This window comes from Puntigrus tetrazona, chromosome 15, assembly GCF_018831695.1.
Source record: "Puntigrus tetrazona isolate hp1 chromosome 15, ASM1883169v1, whole genome shotgun sequence".
NCBI lineage: Eukaryota > Metazoa > Chordata > Actinopteri > Cypriniformes > Cyprinidae > Puntigrus > Puntigrus tetrazona.
Genome location: NC_056713.1, coordinates 17570789 through 17586785, shown reverse-complemented (window position 1 = coordinate 17586785; position 15997 = coordinate 17570789). Strand labels below are relative to the sequence as shown.

At 37.1% G+C, this 15997-nt stretch overlaps 1 protein-coding gene across 9 annotated transcripts in view; it reads right to left on the bottom strand.

Moving 5' to 3' along the window:
- The window catches only part of frya (furry homolog a (Drosophila)), a 50630-nt gene extending 36269 nt beyond the window's left edge, over window positions 1–14361 (bottom strand). For 2 of the 9 annotated variants that reach the window (XM_043258463.1, XM_043258462.1), the window contains exons 1-7: window positions 13919–14353; window positions 4745–4935; window positions 3485–3538; window positions 1746–1885; window positions 654–744; window positions 376–455; window positions 202–282 (exon numbers count right to left, since the gene is read on the bottom strand). In XM_043258463.1, coding sequence (XP_043114398.1) covers window positions 202–282; window positions 376–455; window positions 654–744; window positions 1746–1885; window positions 3485–3538; window positions 4745–4935; window positions 13919–14081 — 800 coding nt within the window. In that variant the 5' untranslated portion in view covers window positions 14082–14353. Of the gene's footprint in view, window positions 1–201; window positions 283–375; window positions 456–653; window positions 745–1745; window positions 1886–3484; window positions 3539–4744; window positions 4936–6012; window positions 6357–10352; window positions 10570–13918 lie in introns of those variants that run through there. The other 7 variants (XM_043258454.1, XM_043258455.1, XM_043258457.1 and 4 more) reach the window with 7 other exon arrangements.
- Window positions 14362–15997: the final 1636 nt, after the last annotated feature.

Genomic DNA, 15997 nt, shown 5'->3' with positions numbered 1-15997 from the left:
GCTCAGAGGCAACTGTTCTTCACCAATTAGAAAGGCACAGTTGTTTTGTAGAGTATCACACAGATTAAAGGAATGACAATTACGTACAGAGAATGCTAAGAATTTACACCACTTGAAAGCTATGTACTTCTGAAGATCTAGAAGATCTTTTCTGCAAATTTCAAAAAGCACAGCTCGTCACTGCTTGGATCAAGTACTTACTTTGCTTGTGCTAAGACTCCGATAACTTCTGCATAGAGATCAGCTACAATGTGCATGTTGGCAGTGTTGGGACCATGATACCTGGTCATAAAAAAATATATATATGTATAAATAGTAATGCAGATGCATGAATTTACATGTATTTATACTTTTTACTAATTTCCAGTCTCTTACCCCTCTTTATATTTAAAGTGCTTAAAAGCCAAATTAATGACTTCATGGACCAAACCATCCACAACTGGGTGGAGGGGCATCTGGACAAAAAAACACAGTATCACATTTTAGAATTTGGTTTTGATTGGCCAGTTTTTTGTTTGCAATTTGAAGCTGATTGAGACCATTTTAATTGTTTGTCAAGGCAGTAACCTTGGTAATCCTTGGTGATGAGCCACAGACTCAAACTTGTGCATCACTCCTAAATATTTGTTTACTTTAAGGTCTGTGTGTGTTACCTGTTTGAGAACCTCTATGAGCACAAGAGAGAAGATGAAGTCGATGGCCAGATCTCTCCTCTCCAGCAGATAATCTTTCTGCTGCTCATCACTAGGAAAGAGAGAATGTAAACAGATTATGTAAGTCAATTTTGCTCCCACCCTCTCACACATTCACAGACTAAAATATAATTTCTCTGTGATGAAATGGAGTTTTGCACTACAGCTACAGGAAGCACAAGTCACAGAAGCATCTGAGTCACTCAACACCCACTTGGCTATCTGATGTCACTGGGCTATTCTGGCACTATTGTGTCAAATCATCCAGTTAAGACAGAAGTCATCACGCCAAGTGACAACATTGGATTGCAGTCTCACAGAAAGACTTTTTAAAAATATATATTTGAAAGAAATCAATACTTTTATTCAGCAAGGATGTGTTGAAGTGATCAATATTCACAGTAAATATACTTACTGTTATAAAAGATTTCTACTTCAGATAAATGCTGAAAAATCCTGAAATTGTCTTCACAAACATATGGTTCAGATGTTAACAGACATAAAAAAAATACCCACAAAACTGGGAACTGAGAACCGTTAAACTCCCTGCTGTTCTTCAGAAAAATTCCACAAGGTTCACAAAATTCTTTGTTTTTTCCAGCATTTTCGTGCTTTTTAACCCTTTCCAACAATGACTGAAAGATTTTGAGATCTATTTTTTCAAACTGAGTACAACTGAGGGCCTCATATAGAGCTATTATAGAAGGTTCAAATGCTCATTGGTGCTCCAGAAGAAAAAAAATATGCATTAAGAGCCGAGGGGTGAATTTTTTTTTTTTTATTTGAAGATCAGGGTTAATTTACTTTATTTTGTCTTCTGGGACACCTGTAGCCTCTAAAGGGTGGCACAAAATAAAAAAAGGGGGCAAAATAAGAAAAAATAGCACATTTCTTCGGTCTGTTCAGCTTTTAATGCATTGTTTTTCCTTCTGGAGCATCATGGCTGTTTGAAGCTTCTGCAATAGTTGCATTTTAAGGCAGATTTGCATTACCTAACTCTATTACGCATATAATTAAATATATCATACTCTACCATATTTTAACGGGACTCACTTTTTGGACTTTGTATTTGAACGTGGTCGGTACTCATGGGATTCATCGTCAACTCCATTCTGTCTTTTGTACCAGTCAAACAGGGTTCGCAAGATAGATGGTAGGCAATATTCGGCCAGAGAACTCATTGTGCTGATCAACTGAAAAAAGAGAGCATGTATTAATCTCCACATACACAAACTAAAAATACAACTAGTGCATAATACTGTATGTAGGCCATGTATTTCATGGTGCATATTCAGGAGAAAGTTATTCTGAGTGTGGAGGTGGTCTTGGTGAAAGCAGGGACTTTGTGTGAGTGTGTCTTAAATGTGTATCCAAGATGCAAAGACAGCGAGAAAAGAGGAGGGAGCTGCGGTAATGAGTGCAGGAAGGAAAGGCGGTCCCTGGTGAGTACTCGACACACAGGAAAGGGAGGGAGAGAGGGTAGTGTTCAGGGGCTGAGGGTGAACACAGCGAGCCCTTCATTCCCTGATGAACCCTGGGAGAAGAATCACCTCTCAGAGAGGCTGCTGAAAAGCCCAAGGGATCATGGGTACAAACGCAGCCCTGTGAGTTCTGAATGAGACTGCTATTCACCTGCCTCTAACACACAAACACACACACACACACACACACATACATGCATACAGAAACAAACTTACAAACTCTGGGCAGGGAACACACACTCCACCCAAGCCAGCAATAAAAAGACCTTTCATTTTGGGCTTTCGATACATTTACTCAAGGCTATCTGAAATTAAATTCTGGTTTTTAGACATGTCGTACATTTATTCATTTTGCAGATACTTTTGTCGTTTATTTACATATTAGTTATATGTCATAAGTAAGTTTAGGAATAATAATTATATGACAAAATAAGCATTAATTTTTTTTCTGCTTGTTTAGTCTGGTTTTTGGTTTAGATTTTTTTTCTTCCCCTGAAAGGCTGCAAACTTAATGTTTTCACCTTTCTTAATGATTTTAAATGAAAATACCTTATTTACATTTAGATTTTTAAATATAATTTTACATGCATGTATGTTTTTATATGTATTTATATTTATTATATTATAACTTTATTATATCATAATTTATATACATTTTATTTTAATTAATTCTATATTTGTATTTAGAATTTTACAAATTCAAATTCTCTCTCTCTCTCTCTCTCTCTCTCTCTCTCTCTCTCTCTCTCTTAGTATATATAGTTGGGTGTGTGTGTGTGTGTGTATGTGTATATATATATATATATATATATATATATATATATATATATATATATATATATAGACGTATGAATTAATATATCTATATTTAATATATTTACATTATTTATATTTAATCATATTATTATGTTCTCACAGTTTTTTGTGCAAATTACAGGGAAATAACGTCTTGCCCACTGCACAAAATGTTTGACGACCTGATGGAGCATGAGATATCTCTTACCTATCATGAATTTGAGGCATAACACTCTCTTATCTAATCTATCAGAGATGCAAATGGGCTTATTCACTCCCAGACGACCAGACAAGCCAAAAACCACATCAGGCTTTTACTGAGGTCACTCTAAATGCTTTAAAGGCCAGACAGATCCATGAATCTATTTTAATAATTCAAAAAGTCAGATAATTTTTTTTGGCACAGCCAAGCAGCTAAAAGGCTGTCTCTTGTCTTTCCGCTGGGACATCTGTCCACAGACTGGACATAGGGGATGCGCGCAGACGTTCAGGAGACAGAAAGCAAACAGTACGTACTTGGTCAAACTGCGGATCTTCACCCCTCTGAAGAGATTTTACCAAAGGTTTTTCCTGTAAAAACAACAGTAAAAGGTAAACATGAATTACACACATTCTTAAAGAATAAAAGTGTTTTGTTGAGGAAAAAAAAATCTTCCTGACTCCAAACTTTAAAACAGCAGCGTGTGTATACACAAACAGGGTAGAGGCTTACAATATGAAAAAGCTGATCTTTGCAACTATCACAGATCAGACATGCTGATTAAACAACACAGGTTTTTAAAAAAAAAAAATAAACTGACCTACATTTCGTACTTCTACTTAGGTAACGTAAAATGTTTCAAAGCCCCCGAAATGTGTGTAGTTCCTTTTCAGGTGAAAGCAGTTAATATGTTATTTGGAAATTCAAATTCTATTATCATTTTGGATTTTAGGCCCAGAACAAACTGTCTTCTCTGACCCAGCTGGGTTTGTCAGACATAACACTTTCAGACTGTGTTAAATTTAATTTGAGCTCATTCAGTCCACTGAAGCACCACTTTCATCTTAGGCTAATAAATATTTCAGTTGCTGGAGTCATTTGAGGGAGAAACAGATGAGAGGGCAGACAAGGACGGGGCAATATCCCTTAAGGCTTTTATAAGAGGTTAATGGACCGCCTTATGCTCTTGCAGGACCTTTCTCCACTTCCGAATCGAAAGACTGGGGTACGTCAAGATATGACTGCCCCATACAAACACTCCACTTGTGTCCGAAGAGAAAGAAAAGTAAATAACATTCAGAAAAATATGCTGCAGCTATGAATCGCTGTTTACTATTCAAATACAATCGGTCAGAGGCACGTCGTCGTGCAAATAAATTGCAGATAATACACTGCACAACTGTGGCTAAACAATGCAGGTAACTTGATCTCGCTTAATTTAGAAGATCTCATCCTGGTGGCAGATGTTTTGAGGGACACAACATATTTGTCTTGGGAAAGGTTAATTAATACTAGTCTGCCTGTTAACCATGAAACTAGCAGCTCGCTGTTAAACACGCAAGCAGGTACATTTGCCTGTTAATACTAACAAGGCTGTAAGTGCTCAGTGTCTTTAGAGATAAACAATGAACATTTTAACACTGACTAACTGACTGACAGACATTCATGAAATTCAATCCTATTCACAAGAACCATACATTACATGCTGAGCTACATAAACAACTAGGATTAGCCAGTTTAGTTTATATTTCCACCCACAAGATGGTTACCCTTAATAGTTTAAAACTGTCACTCACCAAAGGTTCGGCCATGACGATCCGTATTTTGCGTTCTGAGATGTTCGTGAAGTTAGCGAAGAGGCTCTTGAGCACGTATTCGCCCGGACGGCTCTCTGGGTCCACGCTGATGGGCATCATGGCGGGCGGCCCCTTTTCACCCTGAGAGCAGCAAACTGGTGGGACAGGAGGCTTGCTGTACCCTGGTGAAGCTTTAGACAAAAAAGAGAATAAATAATATTAACATTACAAATAAATATTTACATGGAAATTAGGTCTTTTTCAGAAAGCCAAAAATGAAAACGTATGACTTTTAACTTATAGGTTAAAATACACAGACTGAACTAATACAGTCGATAATTGTTTTACAGAAAATGATTGTTTCCTAATCCAGACTGTACAATCCATGTCAGAATTTCCCAACAAGTCTACAGCTTGCCAGCGACTGCGAACTGTGTGCACAAAGTAATCTTTCCTCAACACAAACTCGACTGAATTCATATCAAGAAGTTCTTTTACAGTAATATTCTTTCACAGAGCTCACACACACACACACACACACACACACACAAGCTACTGAACTGTACAGTAAGTAACAGTGGTCGAGTTGCAGAGGGGGCATGTGACCGCCACAGCTCTGATAATTTTGACAACAGTTTTTGATCTAGTTTTAGACACAGTCTTATCATATGTTGACAAAAACAGACTTCGCTTCGCATGGCTTGAACTGGGTTTTGCTTTCCTTTGAACAGAACAAAAAGATCTTTGTCTCCTGCAGTATTTCACCTCTGAAAACCACTGCAGTTTGAAGTTTTTTTCAGTCTAAAGCACAGTATGTTTAATATATTGAATAATGACTCATAAACATAAATGTGTTTATGTCTCCGATCCACTATATGCCTATTAATGACTTAATAGCATATTCTTAATGTAAATAGCAGTCCAAATGCAAAAATGTAATTTTATTAAATAATATTCTTTAATTAAAAAAATATAAATATTTCTTATTTGTAAAAATGTATAAATTAAAATAAAAACAGTAAACAGTTAATTATTCATACAATTATTAACTGTATTAATATTTTCACTGCATTCTACCGGACTGTTTTGCTATTATATATTATCTAAAATAAAAAGATCATAAGTAAAAACTCACCTTGCACTTGTTCAACAACACTGGATCACATTTTATTAGTTTCATCATAATTCACTGACAGATTCTCACTCACTGCTCTCTTTCTCTCTCTCTCTGTCTCTCTCTCTCTCTCTCTCTCTCTCGTAGCACCTACCGAGACCTTTCATGAAGTTCACCATGCTGGTTTTATTCCAGCACATGATTGTGCTGTCCATAGTAGGGGAGCAGCATACGGGATCCAGTTTTCCAAACTTCACACGTCCTTATCATTCACTGCAGTGATAGCGAGACCTTCTCCCCCATACTGTAACGGTCCCAGTGCGAGTCGAAACAAAAGTCCGAAAATTAGGTGATAACAGATCCACACGTGGGCTCGCCTCTTCTCTCTATCAAAGCGTAAACGTCCACTGCCTCTCGAGACTGAAGGTCAGGCTGGAATATTTAGCTGAGGCCTGGGCAAGTATGCAGGACTGACATGCTACAGTGGCATAGCTGCAGGGCTATATTTAACCCTGAGTACACACTATACGTCCTGATCTCCCCTCCGCCGCTAACCAACAGTGTAAACATCATTCGATTGGGCACAGACTCGCTCACTCACTTTCACTCCCTTGTTTGCACATATGTAGAAACACAGACAGAGTAAAGTGAGATAAACTATCTAGCTTCTGAATTCCACCGACCGACTCCATTACACAATCTTCCCTTGGGAAAACCGCAATGGGCAGAGCATGGGAAGCCAACTAGACTTGCTAAACTCAATAAAAATACTAAATGCGTAAACAGATCTCAAGCATTAAAATGTCAATGAATCAAGATAAACAAAATATAATTCCATTAAGCATTGCAAATTACACTTGATTTACAATTAAAAAATTACACTTCAGTATAAACCTATTCATTTTTCATAATAGATTTTACATTTATTTCAAAATAATAATAATAAATACGTATATATACGAATTACAATTTTAAAGTTTTAAGGTTGTTTTATGCTTTTTAAAGAAGTCTCTTTTGTCCAGCAAAAAAAGCAGTTATACTGTGAAATATTATTCTAGTTTAAAATTGTTTTCTACTGCATTTTTTTAAAAATGTCATTCATTCATGTGATTGCAATGCTGAATTTTATTCAGAATCAAAGATAAAATTATTCTAATATGCTAAAACAATTTTTCAATTTTACAAACAGTTGTTGAGTTAAATTAAATAATGAAATATATTTGCTCAAAGCATGACACTTTTTCTGAATTATCTGATTGGGAGAAACCTCAAAGTAATAGCATTTATTTTAAAATAGAAATCTTTTACTAAATTGCAATGTCCTTATTTAATGCATCCTTGCAGAATAAAAGGATTTCCTTAAAAAGCTAATTTATAATATTATATTATATTGTATTGTATTATATTATATAATAATGTATTTAATATAATACCCCTTTTGGTAGTGGTGATGCATACATAATAAAAATCTATACTAAATATAAAAAGTTCTGTTTGCTGTGATTCTTCATTCAAAATAAGTACAGATTATGTTTTGGGTTTTTTTTGTTGACTGATGACTTCAAAAGAAGTAATAATATTGAAGCGAAATATTCAATCAGAATCATCAAATCAATTTCTAGTAAATAAATGTGATTCTATCAGGTTGCTATAAGGTTGCTGTCATAATAAGAGTAACTGACTAGCAAGAGAATAGCTCAACAACCACCTGTGGCTCATGTAAGCAGAACACCCTAGATACCGGACAGCAACACTCCAACTAACACACTAGCATCATGGCGTTTCGCATTTGCGAGCACCACTCTCATTTTCTTCAGGAAACCATTTTTTCACAGTAGTAGTGCTCCAGTGCCAGTCTGGATGATTACGGCAGCCTGATGCATTACATGTGACTCTGCAAACAAGAGATGGGCTCAGACAGAGCATTACATCAGCGCTCTGCAGAAGAGCCTCTGAGCATTGAGCTGCTCCCAACAGAGACAATACAAGACACAGAACAACGCCTCACTATTTCACACACACACACACACACACACTGACATGAGACACACACATAAACACAGACACAGACGTATATTACACCACTTTTGTCTTTCTAAAACAAATCCCGTTGTGTCCTGCCAACATTTTTCTTGCTCAGGGAGTGGACAACAAGTACGGAAAAACATACATCTAACAAAATCCCCCACTGATGTAAATAATGTGGACTTTTTACATTCATAGACCCCAACTGTGTACAAAAGGCCCCTGAGGACGACTGCCATAACTCTAAATGAATGGGACCTATAAAGCTCCATCCACTTTCAGATGGTTATCAGACTGTTAGCACACAAAGCCCACTCATATCCCACTGGTTACTTTCATCAACAAACAGAAAAAAAATCTTAGTTCACAGCACAGCGAGAATGAATATGGAATCTGCAACTGAGAGTTGATACCATGATGTACAAACCAAAAAGTGATGCTTTGACTCACTCAGTGTCCTAAACAAGACACTGAAGACATAATTAATGACTTTTAAAAAATACTTTTTAAACATACAGAACTTGCAGACCTTTCAATGAATAAAAGGCATCTACAGGTCACACACTGGACACCCAAGGGCACCTATAGTATACTATAACGCAGAGAAACAGGATCGGGTTGTGTAACTGCCCGAACACACTGTACCATTTGAAGAGAGTTGGCTATCCTTGTGTCATACAGAAAGGGCAGGAGGACAAACAAAAAAACTGAAAGATGAGATGTGTTTGCAGACATTTGAGAGACGTGCCGATTATGACAGCTAAAAAACAAGGACATTTTTCCTGGATTTAGCCATTAGGCCTAAAGACTCAGAACCTCTGAGCCAGTGCTAAAAATATATTTGGTACACTGTGCAAAGCACATCTGATTTAGTGATAAGAACGTTTCACCCATTTACTCTAAGGCAGAGAGAGAGAGAGAGAGAGAGAGAGAGAGAGACAGAGATTATGATTTGGTCTAAAACTGAGGATTAAACTGTCAGGCTGAAATATTTAAAATGTATTGTTTTTATTAATATTTGATAGCACTTTGGCTTGAAAAGAAGGTATTTCGTAATTTGTAAAAAAAAAAAAAAAAAAAAAACGTCTATCTACCTATCTTTATAAACAAAAACCTGTAAAAACATAAAACAACTAACATATGAGGTAGAGCATCAGAATATAGTTACATATGAAATGTACATATACAAAAACTACCAGAGGAATAATTACCATTTGGAAAATATTTTTAAAAGATATCTCTTTCTCACCAAGCCTGCATTTATTTACAGTAATTACTTTAAAAACAGTACTAATGTCAAATATTATTCAACTTTAAAATAACTCTGGTCTAACTCTGGTCTTTTTACAAATATATTTTATTTCTGTGATGCAAAGCTCAATTTTTAGTACTTTGTAGTCTTCAGTGTCACATGATCCTTCTGAATCATTCTGATCTGATGCAAACATTTCTTAACATCTATGTTGACAGTTTTTGATAAATAGTATTTCTGTAGAAGAAAATTATTTGATAAATCGAAATGTAATTAAACAAAATGTAATTTAAAAAAAACAACACTTCTAAAGAAATTTAATGCATTCTTGCTTAATAAAAGCATTATTCTGTTTTGTTTTTTTTAAAAAAAGGTATTATATGTAAATCTACATTGATTTTTCTTAAGGAGACACTTCTAGGTTAGCAGGAAACAGCACAGAATGCTCACTGCCACTCTTGCTGAAAGCTGATTGGCTGAGGTCTGACCATCCCTCACAGCTGATTGGCCAGTTAGACTGGTGAGAACAGGCACCTGATGCACACTGCTCTAGGGAGCATACTGTGTACCAAAACACCAGGACAGGGATTACAATGCAATTCAGACAAAAAACATCAGCCGTTTACCTCATAATAAAAAGTTCTGTTGCAAGATCCTACAGAAGCAGTGTTGACATAACATAATGTTAAAGATTCAGTTTTATTCAATGATATCAAAGCATGTTTGATGAGCTCTATCTTTATCTGCAATACCTGTATACACAGACTCCGTCCTTAAAATGATTATTCACCCATATCATTCCAAACCTATACCACATAATATATTTGGCTAAACACAAAGAAAGATATTTTGAAACATGTCAGTGGGGCTCTATATTGTTTTGGACTCCAAAGTTCCTCAAGAATATCTTCTGTCCTCCACATCCAGAAAGTTTGGAATGACACAAAGATGAATAAAAAATGTCAGAATTGTAATTTTTGCATTAAGCATCCCTTTAAACCTGACTACATGCACAAAAGTAAAATCGAGATAGAAGTACATGCCGTAAAGTCCGCATTACACTGACCTAATAAAATCCCCAGAATATTAAATAGGACAACAACACCAGCGCACGTGCGCCAGAGCAACAAACTCGGCCTCTCACATGCAAACTAATTCTGGATGCATCCCGCCAGCCCTGGCTGCGATCCCGCTGCTCTGAGCGCCAAGATACTCACTGCTGCTCCAGGACTTCAGCAGGGACTTGATGCTGATCTCAAAGAAACCCGAGTCCTGCTGACTGGCCATATCTGCGAGTCGCTGAAGTCAGAGGATGCTGAGGTCCCGTACGTTTCCACCCCTGCCTGCAGCAGCGGCCGGAGCAGGCAGGTGGAATCGGCTGCTGTGGAAGAGTGATGCTGAACAGAGATGTTGCCGCCACAGACTGAGCCAGAACAGAGCGCCACAGATCCGCTAATCTCTCCCCCCTCCTCTATGTGTGTCCAACCCACCCTCCCTCCCTCTCTCCTTCTCTCTCTCTCTCTGTGTCTTTCTCTCTAGGCAGGTTCACTTTAAATAACCCAGAGTCACAGGCTGCACGCAGTGCAGGGAGAGCAGGAAGAAATCCTCTTAGCCCCGCGTGGTTAATTATAACCTCCGTTTGCTTGCATCCCAAGTGAGACTCTCTCTCCCGACTGCCCTCCTTGGCTTTAGCATGTGAGAATATCCAGAAAATGGAAATCTGGTAGGTTTGTATGCTGATATACAAGAAAAGATTAAGATACAGGAAATGTTTGTTTGGCTATTTTAGTATGTGTACTTGCACATGTTCCAAACAGTGGTAGTTTAAAGCTACCAATGCTATAGGTAACCTATAACTGAAGGCATTCTCATATAGCACTACTATAAAGTGGCCCTAAAATTATTGGACATGTTAGACACCTAAATCTCACTTAATATGCCTGAATGTCCTTGCATTAGATACAAAATAAACAAACACAAAAATTATAATCTGTACAACCATTTTAAGTGGAAAAATAAGTGAAAATAATATGAAATGTTTCATGAGCATGAAATTAACATCTAGATTAATAAAGAATAAGCCATTAATATGTGCCTTATTAGCACTAATAAATGGCTAATATTTTAGTAATATAATTTAGTAGTAGCATGCTAATAAGCAACTAATACGTCTAAGCGTAAAATAAAGTGTTAACAAAAATATTTTAAATGATAATAATTTTCACAATTTTTTTATTGTATCTGTATCGTTATTGCATTATTAATGCAGCCTTAAAGCATATGAGACTTCTTTAGAAAAAAAGGAAAAAGGAATTTTTTTGAACACTAGTTTATCTGTTATTTCCTTTTTTAAAACCCAACAAATGTGTTTTTGTGATTGTTTTCCTTGCTTTCAAATTACATCCCACTTGGTTTTTAGTGTGGCACCAATGACCTTCTGTGACTCTTCATTTTCACACTCACTGTTGGTTTTGGCTTGAACCAGCGCTAAAGTCCCCATTCATCACAAGCGTCAGTCAGCTATGAAAAAAAGACAACTGCAAGGCGATATTAACAGTAACATCAGCACAAGCAGATTCTCACATGCTATTTTCCTACTTTTTTTTTGCTGAGGGTCTAAATAGGAAATTCTAAAGAAAGTCCAAAGCTCACAAGAAGTCAGCAAAGGTCAGCACAGCACAAACCCCAGTCCAATCAATGCAGCTGTAAACAAGATCGCTTGTGACATTTCTAGTAAGCAAAAGTCTTCACAAAGGCACTTTGTGAAATGCATACAGTATCATATGGTGCTGCTGATCCGGCTGGTGGACCAACGTAGCCAATCTGTGTAATTACCATCTCCAATGCAAACATAAACACAGACTTATTCAGATTTTGCACTGAGCTTTAGATGTTACACACTGCTGATTTGCTGGCAAGCACTGCACATCCTGAGTCACTCCATAATCCCATCATGCCCCTCTCTATCCCTCCGATCTCAAGAACTTGCCCTTAATTACATAATACTCACACTCTATTTATCAGGCCAGTTTAAAGTTACCCACTTGTATTCAGGGGTAAAACAGTCTATTTATTTTTACTATTACTTATATGAATCCACTAGATTTAACACCAACAACTTATATTTTCATAACACAGTAGGCTAATGCACGTCAACAGTAGCACGCTTTCTTTGACCCAAGTGCTACTACACGTTGCCTACAGGGGACATTGGATTCTCTTCTGTTTTTGTTCATCTTTCAAAAATGAAAACATTGCTCCAGCGGTTACAGTGATAAAGATGACACATTAACATAACCCACACAGATCGGACCCGGTGACGATATGAGATTGGACCAGGCACAGCAAGGGCTCTTAGACAGATTATTACATAACGTTCTGGCTGAACTATCAACCAGACCATTATCACCACACAGTGCAAATGGAGGTCTTTGATGGGTGGAAATGTCCAAAAACTTCCTGACGTAAAAAGCTAAAGGGCACAAGCCATTAAAACTAACAGCTGAGAGCACTGTATTGGAAAAAACGGCTCAAGTCGATCACTAAACTGAACTAAAATAAACTACACTAACGTAAAATAACGATTCTGGGACTTCTAAAATATTTCATAACCTTACAAATAATATCAATCTTCCCATCACAGGCATTCATTGGCAGCTCTTCTCTTCGAGATAGTGTAAATATTTAGTCTTAAGCCATCTGTGGGAGTGGGAGCAGGTTGTTCTGCAGGTTGAGTCCCATTAAGAGCCTATTAAAAGCATTTTCAAGCTCTGATGAAGTGATGGAATGTGAAGCATGTCTCACTGATGCAGACGTCACTGTGGATATCAGTACCAGCTCTGCACTCCTCTTTTTTTCTTCTATCTACTTTTCCTCCCTGTGCTGGTTTTCCCTCTGTCCACCCTCTGGCCCCTCTTTCTCCCCTTACACTCTTCTTAACATCTCCTCTTTTCAGACTTTTTCAAGGAAGAACACACAAAGGCTAACACACACAGGTCTCAAGTAACATTCGCACTGTCTCTCCTCGAACTAAGCAGCCTCTGTTTCTCCTGTACTTTATTTTGAACTGTTTATCACATTAAACAAGCAGGATAGACACCGTGAGGGTCCAAGAAGTCTGATACTACTATGATACCAAATGTTTTGATTGATCTTTAATGGAGAAGTGGAGAATGTTGAATTGTAAGGTATACTATTCAAAAGTATGGGGTTAATAAGATTCTTTTTTTAATGAATAAGGATTCCTTTTATTATTTGAAAGTGACTGCAAACACATATATGTCACAAAAGATTTCTGTTCTTTTTTCAAAGACTACTAAAAAAGGTGAATTGAGGTTTCTATAAACATTGATAATAAGAAAAATGGTTCTTAATCATTAAATCAGTATTACAGAATGATTTCAGCAGAATCATGTAACAATAAAGACTAATAAAGACAAATAAAATACTGTAATACTGTAAAAAAAACAACTGTTTTGGGAGGTTTTGTTGTTTCCTTTTTTCCTCGCATTTCAGCACATGGTTATGGAAGTTTTCACTGCATGTGTTCAGCTACACATAATAGCAAACAGTCTATTTTAACAAACATGACGCCACATTCTCGAGGTAACCAATAAATATCTATAGACATTGAGGCATGTCACACATGCTTGATAGAAAGGCTTATGAAGTGAGTCTTCTGACCACCCCAGCAAAGCTGCTTCCAAATTTTGCTCCAATCCGTAATTTCATAGCAGACACTGACAACAAACAAACACCACGTCTTGCGCCAATCAGCACCTACATGAGAGAATGGTGGGCCTTTTCCTGGTCCGGATCTTCTTGAACTTCCCGCGGAAGTCGCCGCTCAGCATCAGGTCTTCAGGTAAGCTGGCCATGCTCTCCAATTCAATCCCATCATTCTCCTGGCGCTGCTCCTTCGAGCCACGCTCATCTCCGTACGACATCTCCAGTTGGCGAGCCGCCTGCTAGGCTTTCCACAACGGTAACATTGAACTTGCAATTTTCAGTTTGTTTGCTCTTCTCCTGCTGCTCTTTCTCCCCTTCTCACAGAAGACTGAGACTCGATCCTGGGCTGTTTCTTATACCAGTGTGTGCATGGGTGTGTGTGTGTGTGTGTGTATGTGTGGAGAGATGCAGCCAGATAGGAGCCCGGCTCTGGGCTGCAAGTGTGTTTTAACCCCCTCGCACTTGTCAAAGCAGTTCAGCCAGTTACAGTATAACGTATGAGGACAGGCAGGTGTAGGATTACCGTGCCGCCCACGATGGCAAAATACGTGAGGAAAAGAAAGAGCGAGGAAAAGAAAGAGAAAAAGACATACAGTAGGAAGTGAGCAGATCACTGAGTAGTTATCACAAACAAGCCATTTCCGGCAGTCTGAGTCATTTAGTCTTCATCCTGTGTCAAGAGGGCGGGATTCCCTGAAGATAACGCAAAGCCTTGCACGTCTCGAGTTTTTGAGGAGGGATCCCCAAGCTCCACTGGGATGGAGGAATCACTTTCAGAGGGCTCTGATGTGGATTGCCCTTATTTAGTCACTAAGAGAAAAGCTCAACAAGACTGTGTAATGGGAATTGTTACATCATGGGTGTAAACCCTCAGAGACTTAATGAGAAATCCCTGTAAAAAAAAAACAAAAAAAACACTCACCTTCTGAAGCTCATTTGTATTTAGAAATAGCACCAGAAACAGTCCACACCTGCGTGAATGGATTTTTCCACTGTTACCCTACATGAGAAATACAAACCCACTTTGTGTGCTCGTATAGGCGTTTTCTGCTTTAAAAGTGCGTTTGTTTTGCCAGCTAGCTCGCTGAAGAATAGAAATACTGTGTGCCACAACAAGAAAAATACAATTATTTTTTTGTCCCCTGATCTGACTCAGTCACACCCTGCGATGTTGCATAATACACGAGAGTTAATAAAATGTCTACTGTTTAAATGTAAAGGGAATAAAAAAGGGGAAAAAGCTCAGCTTGTGCACCTCATGGAAAACCACAATTGAATTAGGAGGAATTTAACCGCACAATATCACTTAAGTAATTCAATTACAGCTATGAAAGGAGGGTTGGTGTTTTTGGTATTAGTAATGCACTTTAGGGGACAAGATGTAAACTTCTTGGGTTTTGTTTTGGAATGGATCCAAAGGTGTTGTTAGCAACTTTTTTCACATTTGCACGAAATATAAAGCAATTTTACACCACTGTTCAAAAGTTTGAGTTGGATTTTGATAATTTGTGAATATTAAATCTAAATCTAAAATCTAAAAAAAATTTACTTTAAAATAACTGTTTTCTATTTTAGTCTGAAGTGTCATTAGAATCTAATATCCTGATTTGATGCTATATATATATATATATATATATATATATATATATATATATATATATATATATTATATAATAGTGCTGTTATATTATTATAAAATATATTCAGTTGAAAAGAATATTATGTATTTAATATAGAAATAATTTGTAAAATAACATTGTAAATTTCTTTACTGTTACTTTTGATCCGATCTATGTTGAAGTATTAAATCCATACATAAATAAATAAATAAATAAAACTAAATAATATAAAATAATGACCACAAAACTTCATATGCATTCAAAAATGTCAGCTTTTTGCCATCTGCATTTATTTTTTAAGTTACAATTTAATTTAAAACGATGGTTTTAAATTCGGATTTGATACACAGCAATGGCAAAGTCACAAAACGGTAACTTAAGCTGCATAAACGCAAATCAGCGATTGTCTAAAAGGCGCATCCAAAAATGGTGCAACTGCGCCCTCTAGAGTTAAGAGTATAAACAAGCATATGCAAAACCACCACAACTTTCCAGAAGCGTGAATGTTTAAAGAA